The sequence below is a fragment of the Haliotis asinina genome, chromosome 3, assembly GCF_037392515.1.
Source record: "Haliotis asinina isolate JCU_RB_2024 chromosome 3, JCU_Hal_asi_v2, whole genome shotgun sequence".
NCBI classification, from domain to species: Eukaryota; Metazoa; Mollusca; class Gastropoda; order Lepetellida; family Haliotidae; genus Haliotis; species Haliotis asinina.
In genome coordinates, this window is record NC_090282.1 from 35,252,071 (window position 1) to 35,271,289 (window position 19,219).

The following is a 19,219-nucleotide window of genomic DNA, read 5'->3' on the forward strand; positions in this document are numbered from 1 at the left end:
CTAACCCACCGAACTATTACGGCTTAAACGTTACATTTATATAATTATTGTATTAAAATTGTATTAAAAGGCGTACTACTGGTGATATTAAACCATACATCCGGTTTCTCCGTCAATATTCGGTTGCTTATAGTAGAATTAAACGTTTGTCCTTCTCTTGGTTTTACTTTTAAAATAGAAATTTCAAACCATTTTGATTAAATACCCCCTGTACCACTGGCGCCAACGTACCCACATCCAGTAAAGTGAGATACTGTCCTACTACGTCCCCACATGTCTGAGCCATGTTTCCGGAACACGCGCTGTAACACCGTCTGAAGGAGGTCCTCGACGCTAGCGGTATATTCTGATTGATGAAGCAGTAGCACTGCCCCCTCCAAACAGCGCCCATGGTGACGTGCTGACCCCGACACACCTGCATACACAACTGCAGGGTCAGGGTGTCGGTCTCCAAGGGAGCCACTGTGCTTAGATATTTGGCGAAGTACCAAGCATTGTAACAGCCTGTGAAACCTGACAGAAATCAGAAAAGCGATGACCACAATGTTGATGAGCTGATGGGTACTGGATGATAAATTATGCTTTTATTAAATGAATCAACGAATGGATGTTGCGATAATTCTTAATGTTTACTAAGTAGTCGTAGTTCAAAATCATCAATACATATTTTATGGTTCATGGATCTCTTGATTGTCTTGTTTGTTTACAGGCCGCGCGCGGTTGTACGTTTTGGGGCAAATTGTGTGAATTGCAGATGCTGGAGGTAGGGCATAACATATACTGGACAAAAATAGTTAGGGATATATGTAAATTTGAAATTATGAATAATGATCTATTTATTCAGTCACACACTGATGAAAAGGAAAATGATTAAAATACCATTATCCCTAGCTTATTCTGCCCAGTATACTTACACTTAACACAAATACATACTGTCATCACTGCCTTACGTTTGTCCGAATATACAATTTTCATGGCTATTTTGCCCTTCAGACAAAACATAATTTGTTTCTGGGGATAATAAACACGGGTCTTCTACTGACGTTATATGTTTTACACTTGAGTGTACAGTATTCAAGTCAGATCATGGACACCCAAATTGCTCGGTCGAGAGATCCCTTTGAACACTGATGTGGTTCATATAAGCTGCATGAATATAGAAAACAGGGCCATACAGAATGACGGTTACCAGTGACTTAGTCGTTTGGGATTTGGGCACATCATATCATAACACACTCATTCGTATCGAGGAAAGTATCATCTTCCATAAAAGCACATATATTTCAGACAAAACATTTCAGTCTAGAGAAAGATATCCTACACACCTCGGCTCTTCTGGCAGATAAAAGCATAGCTGACACCGCAGTTGACGTTAAATAAACCTCTGTGATGAGTCCTGAAGATAGCGCACCGGCCACTAGAAGGTTGTGGGTTGTGATCTGCCCACACAGAGTCATTAAACAGGGAGCCGTCTAGCCATAAGAACACACCTGTGTCCCAGGGGTCTGTCACGCCCAGAAGGACCTGGGAAACGCCCATGGATGTGATGATAGGGGAAATGTAATGTTGTAACACATCCTGACTAGCAGACAGCAGTTCGGACTCAACGTGTCTGCAGATGTCGTCTGCTGCTTGCAGTGTCTTCTTGTCGGGAAATACCTTAACGCATCTCTCGTTAGGGATCGCCCACCAACCTTGCGGACAGACAGCAGAACCTGCAGAATAGAGAAAACTATACCACGGCTGGACGTTGCAGGAATGATTAAACGCCAGTCGACATGGGTACAATGTGTGAAGCCCGTTTCTGGTGTCCGCCGTGATATTGCTGGAATATTGGAATATTGATAAAGCGGCGTAAAACAACACATATTAAAAACATCAAAGACCAGACGATAATAATCTCGACTATCCAAAAACATAAATCCCATTGAGTCGAAAAGGTAAACTCGCGCTGAATTTAATCGAATGGACCACCTGGCGTTGATACCAGATGGTAAGCATGTCCTGCCTAAGTCGCTTTGAATGGAATCCGCAGATTTGACAGTCGCTCTGGTGTCGACATTGACAGCGAATTCAATGGTACACAATGTTCATTATTATACTGGAATTATCTAAAAAGAGAAGTTCAGCTTTACTGGTTGGTATAAATCTGAGAACTTAGTAGGAGCCCTAAAGGTCCTCCTGTTAGAATTGATCTTCAGCAACCAATGCTTGTCGTAAAAAGCAACAAGCGGGATTTGGTGGTGAGCTGTGACGTGACTGTTGCATGTCATCGTATCCAAATTGCGTACATCGATTCTCATGTCAGTCACTGGATTGTATGGACCAGACACGACTGTTTATAGACTGGCATGTTCCCGAAATATTGCTGAGTGTGGCTATGAACAATAACCAACGAACATATTTCGTAGATACATAACTATGACAAACTGGATATCTCGCCCACGATGCTAGGTTTCATGAAGATCACAATTCTTCCAAGAGGAATGTGACTTGTGACTGAAGAACCAGAGCCCTTATTCTCGAAACATTCGTAGCCCTAAGAATTCGTAACTTTGATCGTACCCAATGTGTTACGAATAGGCCTAAGAAGTTCATGGGGCTACGAACGTTCGAGAATAACTAGCCAGAGCCACTAGAGGCTTACGGGACTTTACGAGCTGAGGAACTGATGCAGCACGGGGCCGAAGCAGGAGGGTGTGTACGTAGCTAGCAAAATCACGTTCACCCCTCTGGTGATAGATGCCAAGAATCTATCGTTACAAGCAGGAAGGCTATGTTGTAGATAATCCCTGTTACAAGTTAATACAATGTATTTCCGTGAAATATTGGCACGACAATTAGATACGTATATATAGTGAATGCAAAAGGTCTCCTGGAGTATGGTAAGCCCGTTGGCTAGACAAGATCTGTTGTGACGAGTGAGTTGATTCACAGTTACTTACCTACCCCCTCGCTGCGTGTTACGAAGAGTGTGAAAATTCCAACGCTGCACAAAAGGAACACAGCTAATTCCTTGATCGTGCTATTATATAGCATTGTGTTAAGAGCCACCTGACGGCCACCTTCCACTTTCAACCTGAAATCTGGTTTACGTGTATAGCATAGACCTCAAATGACCATTAATCCTCGGTCGCGCCGCCATGCCATTACAAGATGACCGTGTTTGTTGATCACTTATTGTGCTGCCTCCTTCTGTTGAGCATCATGAAACGACAGATGAGGTAAGACTGGTAAACACCTGCGGTAATTAACTATCGCTTTTAACAAAGCTATGGCAAATCAATCAGAATTAGTGTTATTGATGTCACCGGATTTCTGCACTATTAGGTCTATTAGGTGGTTATATATTTTACTTAAAAGGTATCCTGTTCAGTAGAGGTCGAGGCGATTGCGATCAGTGACCTTGCTTTCAACCCAAATTACCATAAAACCATGAAGCATGAAAACTGCCTCAAGCAAACAAACAACGTTTAACCACAGAGTGCTTCTTCGGAAAACAAACGGGAATAGCTTAATCCAGCATCGCATTCAATTGCCGATACAACTACCTATGTCAGTGGTAAACATACGCGCGCAGGCGTACATCATGAAACATGCTCATAGTCAGTTTAACGTCCAGACAATCAGATGCTTATAATTTCATCTCCATGCACTCTCAAGAAGTGAACAAGTCAGAAAACCAAGTTGGATGTGCCACATCTAGGTGATAATGAGAGCTATAGGAGTGCTTCAGTCTGGCATCACGAAGAGTGACATTTCAACGATTCAACGTCCACAGGAACAGAACTTTGGCACTTAAGGGGGGCATTTTTAGCAAAATACTCAAGTTAGGCTAAATGAAAGGAGTGAAATGTTTCTCGGGCATCGGCTCGTCACTTATATTTGCGTGCGGAACAATTTCTTATTGCCATTTAAAAAAAAATAATTTTGACCTGGCCGCGTCACGATCATCAGTTTGTCCAAGTGTGATTAACACGTGCTAAACTTCCCAAGCTGTATTCCTAAGAGAAAGAGAAATAAAAATGCGTCCCTCCCGCGTGACTTTTTTCTATCAAAAATAAAAAAATGTCCTACCGTCATCGTCACTTTTGACAAAATTGTACACGAGAAACCCTTATACCCTTATACACCGTTCCCTTGTGACCACCCACCAGTAACGACCTCTGGTCAAATCCGATAGATTCTAACTAAGCACCACCGTTACAGGTTCCAGACGACAGCCCTTACAATTTGTACAATACCTTGCAACAGAAGTATGTCTAAGAAAACGCTTCAAAAACGTCTACATCATCCATGTCAGACGCCCGAACATCGACGCTGACGTCCGACGTCTGCAGTGACGCCGATAAGGGATATGGAGCATGTAAATGGAAGTCTCAGCACTTATAAGTCATTTTTCCTTCTTTACCGAGCTGACGGCAGGACGAGTGTCTGCGGCCGCTTGGGTGAACGTTACATCAGGCCATGGTTCTAGAAGGGAATCGATTCCAATGGTCTATGTTCATTTGATGACATAATCTCGAGAGTTATTCAGTATATGAAGAGTCCACTATGCTTTGGGTATATGGTCTCTGGCGTCCACCCTTCGCCACAGAACATCCACCATGTGCTCGGACATGGCATTGCTGGCTAGTTACACATCAATTCACTAACCAGTCCATCTGTCATTTGTGATACCGTCCCATACACTGGCATCACTGCCCGCGTACAAATCATATGCTGAGGCATACCGCTCACTGCTATTCGCGGACCTTTTCTGAGAATCGGATGCAAACCCTTGATTTGTCAGGATGTAAGACCATCAGGCACAGCTTCAGTTCCTGGTGCTACCTAGCCCATGTCAATCTTTGAGGTCTGTAGTAAGCGATTTGGTCACATCCTATCAGAGAGATTCTAACAAGAGTTGTAGATTATCCCTGATACTACAAATGAGTCCGTGAGATCTGAAGCATGGCGCAGCTAACACAATAACACGATATTGTTTTTGCCCGGTCTAGGGATCATTACAACCCTAAGCATTTTGGTCGTAGGAAATGAGTCCTTGGTAAAAAAAGTCCTATTGTAGTAAAGCCTGATTTAGTTATATTTATTCAACAAGAATGGTTTTAAAATGTGGAAATCACATATAACAGGTTATTATTTTAAATTGCTATCTTTTAAACGTCATCTAAATAAACATGATGTGCTCACGGATTAAATATCTAAAATGACCAGTGATCATAGTAAAAACAGTTGAGTCTCAGTATAAGCGTCTCCCCCAGATCTGGTCACTAGTAAAAGTGAGCGAGTTAACTTTAGCAATATGCCAACTGGCGGCTGACTGTAGATAATCGAGTCTGGACCAGATAACCAGTGATTAACACCATGTGCATCGATCTGAGCAATTGGGATACGATGGCATGTGTCAAACATGTTTCTGACGACGTTTGTTTACCTAAGCAAATTTCGGACGTTTCTTTTTTACCGTACACCGACATGTAACGGTTGTTGTAAGAAAGTCAACACTATTTATTCGTAATTTTGTTTTTTTCACTGATTGATTGTCTTATTCATTTTCAGACGTCCGCTTAGCTAAATCATCGGTGAGTTCCTCTTTTGACGCACCCATTTTGGCGAGGTGTTCATGAATTATTTCACAGTTCATCAGATGCTGCATTCGGGTTCAACGCCACCATGTCGTAAACACACTCATCAGTCAGAGGTTCTTTACTAGAGCCTGCACAAAATTTCAGCAGTACTTGTGAAAACACGAAACGTCAAACCATGGAAACGAAACCACACTGACTGTTCAACAAAACAGAACAAACACTATATAAAACCATATTAAAGTTTTATTCAGTTCATAATAATAGGATTTATTTTGCCACTCGAAAGTCTAGGAGAGAAAAAAATCTTAGCTGAGATTGCCTGCTAAAGAATGAAAAAAATGTATAAAAATCTGGAGTTGTTTTTAGCCTACAAAGGCTATATGCATTCTAGGCTCGTGTATCAAATTTGCCTCAGAGTCACAATATATACATGCCAGGGACTACACCATATGGATCTAGTTGTTCTAACATGACAACATAAGACTCATGCTAAATCACCGAACACATCACCAACTTGGCGAAACTAAACCGTAGCTAGTTCTTTTCACTACAGGTCTCCATGGAAACACTAAAAGCTTTGAATGGTGGCTTCCTAATTTTCACTCTGGCACATATCTATCACACACCTAACACTAGCAAGCTGACTTGTGAGATATATACAGTTTATGTACTGATGTTGGGCACTTCATTTCTAACACAGAGATGCAGAGATATACACGACATGCTATGAGAGGTATTGCAGCAGATTTAGTTGACATTACATTGGAAAACACTATTTGTGATACTCCAGTATCCTTAAACAGTTTCAAATACTTTTACAAGCCATTGTTCAACTAAGTTTTGTTACAGTACCCCTTAGTTTTTAGTGTGGTGACCATGAGGCAAACTTGAGCTACAAGAAGAGTAGCACTGAAGATCACCTACATCTAAAGAGATCTATAAAGGGAACATCTCAAGAAGAGAAAAGTAAATAAAAACCACATTGTCAAAAGTTGAGTTGTTCCCGCTCATATCAGTGTGGAGCTGAGTTAAAGAGAACCAGGACCTTGCCCTTGACACAGTAATAGGCAGCAAATAAGATTATTTCTTAAACTATTCTTGCCCTTTAGTACTGATTATATTTACTACTGATACTCAACAGTTGACCTGATGGAAATATTACATGCAGTTCAGAGCATACAGTTTTCGAAACAATTGCATTACTATAATGAATTTAGTCATTGTGCACTCAAACCTGTGTTTATTAAATAATTCAGTTGTTTTACTGTTGGCAATATCAAATAAGCCATGTTTTACTGTTGGCAATATTAACTGCTCAATGTCTTACTGTTTTACATCAACTAAACCATGTATTACCTCTAGCAATATAAATGAGCCATTCTAGCTGTTGGAAACATAAAACAGCCATGTTCTACTGTTCGAAATACCAACTGAAAGGTTTACTTTTGTGAATATCAATGGAACAATGTTTTACTGTTTGCAACATCAACTGAACAATATTTTATTGTTGGTGATATCAACTGAACAATGATTTATTAATGGTGATATAAAATAAGCCAGTGTGTTGAGATAGCAAATGAACATGTTTTACTGTTTTTATGTGATATCACTAGACTTTGTTTTACTTGTGTTTCAGGCAAGGCCGCTACTCTCTTCACTTCACTAAATCTGGACTTTGCTTTATATACAGCTGAACATTAGAGGAACTATTGGGAGTTGATCTGGGAAATGTTCTACATACTTCAGTTGCTGTTTAGACACATACCATGGTAACATAATGTACACAATGAAGACAGCAATGTACATAGAATGTACAGAATGATATGAACAATGATATCTGCCATGCATGCACAGACAGACTTATCTCCACATAATGGTCCATTCTCTGTCACTCGTGCTCACGGGAAACTAACTTCAATAAATAAAGTATATATTCAAAGAATAAATAAATGAAATGAACTATGATTTAAAAAATCACCAGTTGAACGTGACCTTGATACAAAGGATATCATCCAAACTGGATGCTGTCCATTGACAATGGTTGTAACAAATGGGTTTGAGAACAATTTCACAGTGGCAGCTGCATCTGGTATGCTGACTGGTTGATTTCTCTTCACCATTGTTAATTAGTCAATCATGCATTGATTAGAGCTAGTTAACCCATACAACTGTGAATCTAGTTAACCCTAACGATGATCATCAGTGCAAGACCATGGCATTTCACAATGTCCAGGACTACCTGGAGGAATAGAACATGTCTAGTATTATAGAGAGTATATTGCACACTAGAGAAATAAAACAAATATCACATGCATTGCAATACTGAGTAATGGACATTATAGTAAACAACTAACAACAGGCACAAAAAGAGAACTAAAGAAAAACAACTTTAATGGACAAGGCTTCTAGGAGATGTTGTAAGTTACAACTTAAATTCATTATTTTATTTGAAGAAGTATTTGTGATCTCATTCTGGATACAGCTACTAATCATTTTTCCTCATGAAGTCTTAAGACACAATGTCAATTCTCGTTAGATTTATTACTGAAGTCAGTGTTAAATGCAGAGGATCATATACTGACCAAAATCACCTTCCTTACATCTCAACTTTGACCATTTTTAATTTGTTATCACATCATTTCGGTTATGAGTTTTGATATATTTGAACAGTTTCTAGCAAGACCTTCAACGCTATCCTATGGATAAGTCCCAGGCCTGAAAACAAACCAGCATAGTGAAACTATGAACTATGCAACTCTGCTGACTGATCATATATTTTACAAAATAATTCATAGTTAATTTCATAAACGCTTTGAATACATGTCAAAATTAATAACAAAATATCACAGACTACAACATGATAACATACCACTTAATAATCACACATATTGACCTAATCTCTTTATTTCATAACAGCCATTTGTCTTGTGCAGTGACACATGTGACCCAAAAGAAACTACCATCTTGCTCACCAACTTTCCTTTCATTCTGTGTCACTCACCCCAGTAACTGACTGATGTATGACGTTCAGCATACATATTTTGCACTTATGGTTGAAGACAAAATTCATCTTTTTTTTCATTTTTGATCTCAAAATATTTTACACATTATCTCAGTCAGTGGTATTTGAAAAGAAAATTGATAACTGGCACTTGTGATAAATTTATTTATTCTCATAATTCATTCAAAATGCCATATTACCTTTGCCATTGTCTGGTGTTTCAAGGACGATTTGGTATTGCCATTCCCAGTATGTTTATTTAGCATTTCATTCATATCCATTTGTTTTTACATATGGACAATGACAATGTAAATAAACAATACCACCAAATACAATCGCTGGAACCTGAAATGCTTTCCCTTCCTATCGACTGAAGGTTTAGTATCCGATGTGCTTAATACAGAATCTCTTCACCATATCTTACCTAGAAATTGTTGGCTATGTATTCATATTTATAATAATATGCTTCAAGGTAACAACAAACCAATATCAAATGCAAAACCTGAATCACGCTTTTCAAAGTCTTAAGACAACATTACTCAACAAGAACCACATGTGATTCTCAAATTTCAAATTGTTAATATCACTACTCCAAGGTGTAAGAACAGGTTAACTTTAAAGAACAGTAACTATTCAGAGCATAACAAATAAGTAGTCGTATACATAATCCCTGATTTTAATTATTAAAATCTACAAAATCCAAACGATATTTTCACATCAAAAGGTATTTGTAACCATTTAGTATTTGAATATACAGACAACATATTTTCTAGAACAAATTGTACAAACATGCAGTATTCTGAAATGGTAAGATATAATCTAAGTGTAGATATAATCTCAAATAATCAACAAGTACTTATCACTTTGTGGAATGTACGACTAAAAGCAAGCAATCTTCACAAATGGGTTATGTACTAAACAACATGGTGCCTCTTTCAATAACAATTTAAGCTGTGCATTATATTATTTCATACAACAATATACAATTTTTGATGTGTTGTGTATAAAAACAAACAATAAGAAAGTTTACATGTAAAATACACATACACTTGGTAAGAAACTATCCAATGCGTAATTGCAAGGGAATTGTCACTTGGGGATTCAAATATCAACAAGATTAAAGGGATGTAACTCTTTCACAAATGTACAAGGGGACATAACCAAATACAAATAAATATAAGAGGGCAGATCAGCTATGGTCTTGCAATGCTGATCCCATATCTTAAGCTAAAGTCTACATCTTCCAACAGCTTCACAAATATCTACAACACTAGGGTACATCTAGGCTAGTATCAACAATGTTGTTAAAGAAATCATTAATAAGGCATTAGTAGATAAATGAGTTCCTAGGGAACATGTCAAACATCTCTTGTTTCATGTTTCAAGTAAATTTGTCATATTCAACAGCTTTAGCATGCAATATCTAAACTGGCAGTAGGAATAAGCTCTTGCATGAATGGAAAGATACATGCTTTTTATACCATACACAATTTGAAAAACTTCGAGGGAAAGAACATTTGTAGATTTTGACATGCTCCCTAATTGTATTCAAGTTGAATGCATGCACATGGAATCTGACCCCCAGAACAAACACTGCACAGGAGATCAGAGGATATTTGGCACCAACAATGTGTGTTCATCTGATTTCAATACACATCCCAGATGCATATGCTGACAGTCCACTACTCATCTGTGTACAAGGTCGGACATGTAAAATTCCATAGTAAAATCACCAAGAATAGATAAATTTCAAGTGTATCTCTCCACAATTGAACCAGATGGGCTTACAAATAATATATAGAATTCATTCAACAAATTATTACGTTTACACCTGTCCAACAGACAACATCAGGTGAAGCGAATACTAAAGTGACATGTAATCAGTTGTTTTTGGGACCACCTACACTAGTGGTTGTTAAAACCACCTATACAAAATAGTTCTGTTTTCAGGATTTCTTTGTACAAGGAGTAACTACACAAGTATCATCTGGCAAGTGAAGCCATGGTCCTGATCTTTTATCCATTCACTTTGGGTCACCTATCTTCAATTCTGTTGTTATTCTGCGAAATTGTAACACATGGCTTCAATATACCAATGAGGACTGTAAAACCTCCATTAAGTACCAGCTACACATTCACAAGATTGTGTCAAGTTGTCTCAGAAGCACATTTGACACACACACATATAATCACCATGACTAATTATTAAGCACGAGAGAATAACTACCACAATTTAAGGTTGGACGACCAGCAAGTTAAATGATGGGTTATATGGTGTTTCAAATTTATTTCTTGTGTTTTAATCAAAGAGAGAACCATTGAAAGATGGACTAAAAATCAGCTGAAATTATACACATTTGATAATACAGGAATAGTTTTTATATATTGTTTATGAATGTTACTTTTATATTTACAATGTTACACATTTCAGAAAGGGGAATGTCAGGCAACACGACAAAACATCTGCTTTCCTACAGTGAATGTGTATGCAAGAATAGTCACCAACTCCATGCTGGTACCACCAGTAAGGCTGTTGATTTTCGAAAGGAATGAAGGTTTTGTTTGCTTTAAATTTCATAAAACTGATGATGTTTCACTTGTGTTTTTCAATCAACTCTTTCCAAATTATCTTGCTAATATCTTCATATGTAAATGAGAATAAACAGTTCATTGACATGACAAAATCTGTACTAACTACTGGAGTTAACCTTTATTATCACATGCCAGGATCAAGCTCCTATCAACAATATATGAAGGGTTGTCATTATATCATTATCACCTGGCTGTCTAACAACTGAATTATCGGAGATATATTTACAAACATCAGTCAGTATTATGAAATTTGTGAAAACCCGAAAAGAATATGTCATCAGATGAATTTCTTTCAATTTTTACAAGTTATTTAGTTATGACATTACATTTTTATTCTTTTTTTTTTAATAGCAATTTTGCAATAGAATCGTCTTACTTCAAATATCTTTGCTTCAAAACATGACTTTTTAAAGATCCAAACACAGACCGTTACACTATGATATGATGTCATTGTTCGTATATTTCTTCAATCCACCCATTTTCTTTCTCTTTTTGACATTAAAGAAAATCAAATCAATCTTTCCATGATATGAAATAGTTAAACAAAGCCACAAAGAACTCATTTGATAACATCAATAGGTATGTTACTCCTTGTACAGCTACCAATTACATTTATACAATATAAATTCAAAATCATACATTTGGATTTCTACTTCATTTAAGCAGTCACTTCTACCAAATGTTCAAAATATTGTGACAGACATGATTAAACCATTGATAAAATGGAAAGGAATTATTTCGTTACTACAGTATGAATAAACTGGACTGTCAACACAGAGCAACACACAAATAATTCGGTCCAAAATGTAGCTTCTGATTTAAAATACACCATTCTAATACCCTTGAATGATGCTATCACCTTGATAACCATATGTCCCTACAATCACATGTTCCTTGTTGTCTAGCGTGCTTGCTCTTCATGGTCCCGACTCCCTTACGCACCCATAGCGTGTGTTTCTCCATGACAACATGCATAAAACACTCTTGGTTTGTATCTCCATGACAACATGCATAAAACAACCTTAAGCACAAATTGGTGTAGGAAGAGTACCTAAAAATCCAATCATTAGCAAATGGTGAACCTAGCTATCATCAGGCTACATTGATCCTTCTCAAAATTCATCTCAGGTTGCACATATCCCACCATCCTTTGCTTTTCGGAGGTAATGGGATGGAATATATGTATATGTTCCTCGTGAAGGTGTATTCCTGAGCATATTATTAACCTCTGAGAATCCTCCAACTGAAAGGGCATCTAGGAAGAATACCGCAATGATGACCCAGAAGTTGCTGATACCTTCCTGAATTGTCTCCCTTTGAAAGTCAACACCCTCCAATGAACATGTATATTGCATTTGAAACTTGAGAAGAAATGGTAACACAGTCAGTTCCCATGGCCCTGTGCCCCCGCATAACCACTTAACACAAACGCGTATGTCCGGGCACAGGCTCTAAGGGTTAACAACAACATTTGTGACATGACTATGACCCTTCACTGTACCCCTATCACATCTATGTCAAATGCTTTATACAAGCAGTGTAGTCTCACCATCAACATCAACAGTAGAAATAACATGATAGTTTGAGCTGAATGAATGTCAAAACCATCATAAACATATATATCACACATGAACATTCAGAAGAAACTTGCAGTATCGAAGCATCCAGCCAAATCTATATCTTGTACTAACACACTTTAATACAAGCCAAGCTGTCTCTTCACACATGATATTGGAGAATAACATGAAATTGTTGAGTTGTCTCCCCCTAGTTAACACTAACAACACCAGTATATGTTTCACAAAGTATTATTTCTACTTTTCCTACTGAATTATCTACTTTGGGGGCTGGAAATGAAATAGAAAACACTGTTATCAATGATTATTGAAATCATTACAGAATTAATCTACAAGAATGTGAAAATCATTTCTAATGAAATACACTACAGTAACACATGTTAAAAAAACATTTATTCACTATCCATCTGGGGTACCAGCTTGCAGCAATCCTGACACAAATCCATCTCAAAACCATGTGATAACACTTTGGCAAAACCAACTCGAAATGTAAGCCAAGAGGAGACAACTCTAGTTTTCAAGGTAAAGCTAGTGCTACTGTGTCCCACTACTACTAAGAGCGGCCAAAGGCTTCAAGAGATGACGTCGAACCGCGCGATGAAGACTGAGCAAGGCCGGTGGTGGAAGAATGATGACCCACCAATGAGGAGGTTGTAAACAGTTTGTACCAGCCAATCACAATGTTGCTAAGATCGAGATCTGACAAAAGGATCTGAGCCACTCCCATAAACACTTTCTTGTCCATCCGACCATAATCGCCCCACACGGTTACCTACAAACAAAAGGAACATTCCGTATCAAAAGTATTGTATTTCTTAATTTCTGACAACACATCCAAATTCAGTTCAAAAGCAGAAAATCATATGTTGCATGAAAACTGTAACAAAATCTACAATGTTTACCTGTAATATTTTGCCAATGTACGACTCAGTAAAGACAAGCTGCTGCTGGTAGAGTGGATCTAGTGTTCTTCTGGCTGTGGTTGTCTTCTGTTTTTCTACACAGGTCTTGCCATCAATGAGATAAACCTTCACATAAGGCGCTGCAAAACATGGATAACATATTTTCTCAGAAATTCATACCTTCTTAATTCATATATCTTCCCTTTCACAAAGTGTGATGTGTTGTCTGATTTAACTCATCAAATTTTAGTTGAACAAAAAAAGAAATTGCATCTAGTAACTTGAATTGCTATTCCAAACTGCATATTCCTGTTTAAGATGTTCTTTAAACATAACTATTTTCGTGGATATACTTCGTACCTGGAAGAACTCTGGCTCCAGGTTTTGATAACAATCCACGGGCGCGGATGACCTCAACCTCTAGATGACCTTTCCTGTCATACAAACCAAGCTGAATCTCGCCAAGGCACGGAGATCCAAGGACCTGTCTGCCAACCAACTGGGATGGCCCCAACCCATCTACAAAATCTCCAAACTGGCCCTCAGGACCAAGACGTGCATGGGTTGGTAGCCAAAGTCTGAAAGAAGAAACATGCATTTTCAGACCTGAAGCTAAACTTATCAAGTGTTTCAAGATACTTGCACTGATCACAAGCAATATACTTTAGTATGCTTATCCTGATGAAAAATACACAACGGCCAAATATGTGTCATGTAATATTTGCAAGGGTGTCTGAACAATAATAACTGTCTGACTTCTTTATGGACAAAAACGGTTCATACTCTTTAAAAAGCTCTACTTTTTCATACTTTAAAAAATCTCATCTCCATTGCAAAATTGTGACTATATCATCACAACCTCTTGCTCCCTGGTGGCACCTGTCAGAAACTCAAGACATATGAACTGTTAACCTGAAGAAACATGGTAGCGGTATGTGCCTTGTGTTGATGGAGGTGTAGAAAGGTTGGCACAGGGGGATACTTACACACTTGAGGAGTCACTACTAATGCTGCCAATACTTCCATCTGTGGAGTCCTTACTGGCTTGTTTAGACATTCCACCACGGAGATCCACAGGACCAACCTCCTCACTTCGCTGGAAGGAACTCTTCTTTTTCTTTTCTGAAAGAGGTAAACTAATTAAGTGAGGTGATGAAGTAAGCTGATTGTAAGAAGTTACATGCAATCGCAGGGTAGAACATTAGTATACAGTGAGTATGATTTTACAGCATGGAAGATGAATCTATAGACAAATGTTCCCTCTGAAGCCATATGTTACTCTCAACCATGCAGTTAAGACTGGCTTGATTCCAGATCCTGAGATTCAACCAACCTGCCAGCTGTGTGGCACTGCTGCTTCGTCGATTGAGACCAACCAGCGATGCCACTTTGTGGCCGAGACTAGGCCGACGTTTTCGACCCTCTGTCACTGATGACGACACAGCTGAGTCTGACATGCTGCCATCATTCCGGTCATAGTTCTGACTGTCGTTAGCGGTGCTGCGGGCAGCCTGCTGACGTCGAGGCATGGTGGTTCTGCTCTCCATCTTTGAGGTGAATTCACTACAATGAAAGTGAGTCAGTGAGTGAGTATGGTTTCACGCCACTTTCAGTCATATTGCAGCAGTATCATGGCGGGGGACAAAAGAAAGGGGCTTCACACATTGTGCCCAATTTAGGGTATTGAACCCAGGTCTTTGGTGTGACGAGGAAATGCTTTAACTACTAGGCAACCACACCGCTCACTAGACTGAAAGGCATTAGGAATGAAACACTAACCTATCCTAAAAACAAAACAAAACAAAAAAATGCAGAAATTCTGCATCAGCATTTTGTTGCCCACAAATAGCTATTTTAATTTATTAGGGTATAAAGAACACAAAACGCAACTGATTACTATTCTAAACTTAGGGTATGTTATATCATTGAATACCTGATTTAGCGATCAGGAGTTTAAGCAACTTGAAACTTCAGTCATAAGGGCAAAATGAGTTTACTGACAGGATTCACTTCTTACCTGAGTCGCCTGTGTGGACGCTCTGACTGTGTAGATCTGACACTGATGGTGCTAACCTTGGACACCTCAGACATGTCACTTGTCTCTGACACATCACTTGCAACATCGTCCGACACCTCCGGGCTGAATTCTAAAATGTAACAAAATATATAAACTTTCTGGTTTCAAATCAGTGTTACAAAACTTAATTACTGTAAATATTATTAGGAAAGTTTGCAAAGATCTTATAGGTCTAGACTATTAGAAAATCAGGGAAGGCACACTTGCATTGTCATTTTTCAGCAAAAGCTTGATTCCTGTAAACTTATGACCATTTACGGAATATTACCAGAGTGCGTTCTGATGTTAAAAACAGTAACAATAAGTTCAAAATTTTAGGATATGCTAGTTTTAAAACATCTGTGTACCAGCATTGATACTAGTTGTGAAAGTCTGTTTAAACCAACTTTACATTTTCCATATGAGACAAGCTTTACTAACACCACTCAAATTGCAAATAACCAGTGAATTATTTAGATTATCTGATAATGTAGTTTTCATTTCCCATCTGCCAGTAAGGATTATAAAATAGGTTTAGTGAACAAAACAGTAAATCAAGCCTGTCAAGTTTTCACCTCTGGCAGAAAGCTAAGCTATTAGTATAATAATTACTCACCTTTTGCTCTGCGCCCTCTATGGCTTCTCTCAGGGTCGCGTCCCCTTTCGTATCCTCGATCCATACCTCTGTCTCTCATTCTATCCCCACGATCCCGATCTATATCCATCCTGCGGTCTTTCCTGTCTCTTGATTTGGACCTGATATAAGAGTGAACAATTTATTATTGAGCTATTACAGTAAATCTAAATCGAAACATGTTAATTAGCCACAAAAATACAGTACATGTGTTCTGAGTTACTTGTGATAACACATCCATGTCAAGGATGTCAACAGGAGGAAATGTGAATTAAGGTATAACATGTTTGAAGACAGTGAAAGAGTTCCAATGATATTTCACTTATATCATGTCACTGGTAGGAAAGTCTAAAGTCACAGCTTAATAAACATACAGTATTTGACTAACTGTTGCCCCTACGAGGGCCACTAATCAATGTGAGCGAAGACAGGTGTCCCTTAGCTGGACATACCTGTCTACATCTCTTCTGGAGTAGTAGGCCTCACTGTCAGACAGTGGTATATTTCCAGAGCCATGCTGACCCATCTTTATCTTCATCTTCATCATACGAGCTCTCTCTTCGAGGTCTTGTGTTACTGCAATCAAAATCTGGCACTAAGAACTGTGCTACTATAGTAAAGTGTAGTACCTGTCTACACTGGTACTTTTTACTTGTTAATGATCACTAAATACATGCACAACTGCTGATATTTATGTAAACAATTTCAGTAGGATTTCTTTGCCTTCACTTGTTGCATGTCAAAGTATCAAGACACTGTAATTGTGCATCATTTTCTTCATATGTTAACTCTCTGACCATTTTCCATGACACACAGTTTTACTGTTTAATCACGACATTAAGCAAACACAATTTCCACTCTCTGGCCATCTTGTGTAACATAAGAACAGCATTGCTGCTTCAGCTCTACCTCTGTCTCTGCTGGCCATCTGGGCTTCCAGTGGTATTGCTGGCAGCTGCCGTTTCTTTGGTGATGGGGTACTCTGTGGAGTTCCTCCTGCTGAGCGTGCCTGCACTCCCCGAACTCCATGTGGAGCTTGTGACCTTCAAAAACACAGAGCAGATATATCAAACATCACTTGTCTAAATAGATTAATATCCAGATTCACTCATTTAAACAATTAACTCTTTTACAATTTCACATATGCTCAATTCATTGGATATCATTTACATATGCTGTTACTTCCAATGGTATTGCCTTGCCAAAAATGGTTTACTTTCAAATTTTATATATAAAATTATTATGAGTGATACTTACCTCAGTTCGGGTGGTGATAGCGACCTTGAAACAACCTCTGGCACGCGATGAGGAGCCGGGGAACGTGATCTAGACCTAGCACCATGAGTTACCTCCCTTGATGGTGACCTAGACCTTTGTGCCCCATGGTCAGGGACCTCAAGACTGCCACTGGAGGTCATATGTCTTCGTCGAGAACTGATCTCATCACGTCCTACAACTGCAAAGAAATATTGTGACTTCGTAACTGAGTTTCAACTTGGAAAAATATTAAGAAACTGACTGCTGAACCCTCAAATTGCCATATTTCTAAAGATTCACTTAACAGAGCTTGCAATTATTATGCCTGTGATATATAGCGTAAGTATCACAAGCATGATCTGAAACAATTGAATAATAAAAAACATGACATACATTCCTGTGTTTGCCAATGTCTAAAGTGACAATTTCAAACTGGCTACAATCCTGTTCTTACAAATTAATAATTTCACACACACAAAAAAAAAACACACCGAAGAAGTATATTTTCGAGCCTGATTTTTTTCAAAATTACCACAGCAACTAACTCATTCCAAATATAACAGCTTCGACAACAAACATTTGGACACCAGTTGTTGGCGGATAGATGCTTATCTAATTAACAGGCAATGTTAACTGCATGACCATACACGTCTACCACTAACATTTACATCTATGACAAAATGTCTGACAAACAGGTCAACAACTTCATCACCCAACTTCACACCACAAGCACATCTTAAAGATAACTTTCACATGCTGTTGCATTTTGACAATTTTTATCTATTTTAAAATATTTTTTATGGAGAATAACATTTTGAGAAACAAGACATGAACACTAGTTAGATATCTGACAAATAACAGATCATGTAAAAGCATTGAGGTCACAACTGCCCAACTAAGACTGGATATAGATGTGTGAATTTAAACACATTCATTGTATTCATGTTTACACATGATAGGTTGAGAAGTCGAACAAGACAGAAATGTCAACATGGTAGCCACATATTCAAAAAGGTGTACATGAGAATGTCTCAGTCTAACTCTCATACTGCTAACTTAGAAGATTCACAATACATTAGTACAATTTGAGTTACTGAATTCTGGTAGTTTGTGAACAGCTGTGAATACCACATCTCATCTGTTGAGTTTCCAGGTACATTAATTTCTTCAAGCTGTTAATATGCAAATAGGATTTGTTCCACCTTTAGGCTGTTTCTGTCCTACAGAAAAACTCATCTGTGAAGAAATAAAAGAAAATTGGATTGCCTACAATCTGCTCTTAAATGCACAGAAATCTGTAGATTTGTGTGATGCTATCTGTCTGTGTGTCATTATTGAGTGAGTGAGTGAGTTTGGTTTTACGCCACTTTTAGCAATATTCCAGCTATATCACGGCGGGGGACACCAGAAAATGGGCCTTACACATTGTACCCATGTGGGGAATCGAACCCGGGTCTTCGGCGTGACGAGCGAACGCTTTAACCACTAGGCTACCCCACCGCCCCGTGTCATTATTGAAATCAACACATCAGTAATTATTCCACATCCAAGAACAACATGGACAAGCTCTTAGCTCTATACAATACATGGTCCAGTTCATAAAACACAG

General features: G+C 38.4%; 1 protein-coding gene across 10 annotated transcripts in view; it reads right to left on the minus strand.

Moving 5' to 3' along the window:
* Positions 1-11,511: 11,511 nt before the first annotated feature.
* LOC137277881 (regulating synaptic membrane exocytosis protein 2-like) overlaps positions 11,512-19,219 on the minus strand; it is a 66,419-nt gene continuing 58,711 nt past the window's right edge. For all 10 annotated transcript variants that reach the window (XM_067809863.1, XM_067809862.1, XM_067809861.1 and 7 more), the window contains 10 exons: positions 17,611-17,809; positions 17,263-17,396; positions 16,806-16,929; positions 16,336-16,475; positions 15,681-15,810; positions 14,997-15,226; positions 14,650-14,785; positions 14,024-14,241; positions 13,664-13,803; positions 11,512-13,533 (listed from right to left, as the gene is read on the minus strand). In XM_067809863.1, the coding sequence (XP_067665964.1) occupies positions 13,315-13,533; positions 13,664-13,803; positions 14,024-14,241; positions 14,650-14,785; positions 14,997-15,226; positions 15,681-15,810; positions 16,336-16,475; positions 16,806-16,929; positions 17,263-17,396; positions 17,611-17,809 (1,670 nt within the window). In that variant the 3' untranslated portion in view covers positions 11,512-13,314. The remainder of the gene's footprint in view (positions 13,534-13,663; positions 13,804-14,023; positions 14,242-14,649; positions 14,786-14,996; positions 15,227-15,680; positions 15,811-16,335; positions 16,476-16,805; positions 16,930-17,262; positions 17,397-17,610; positions 17,810-19,219) is intronic.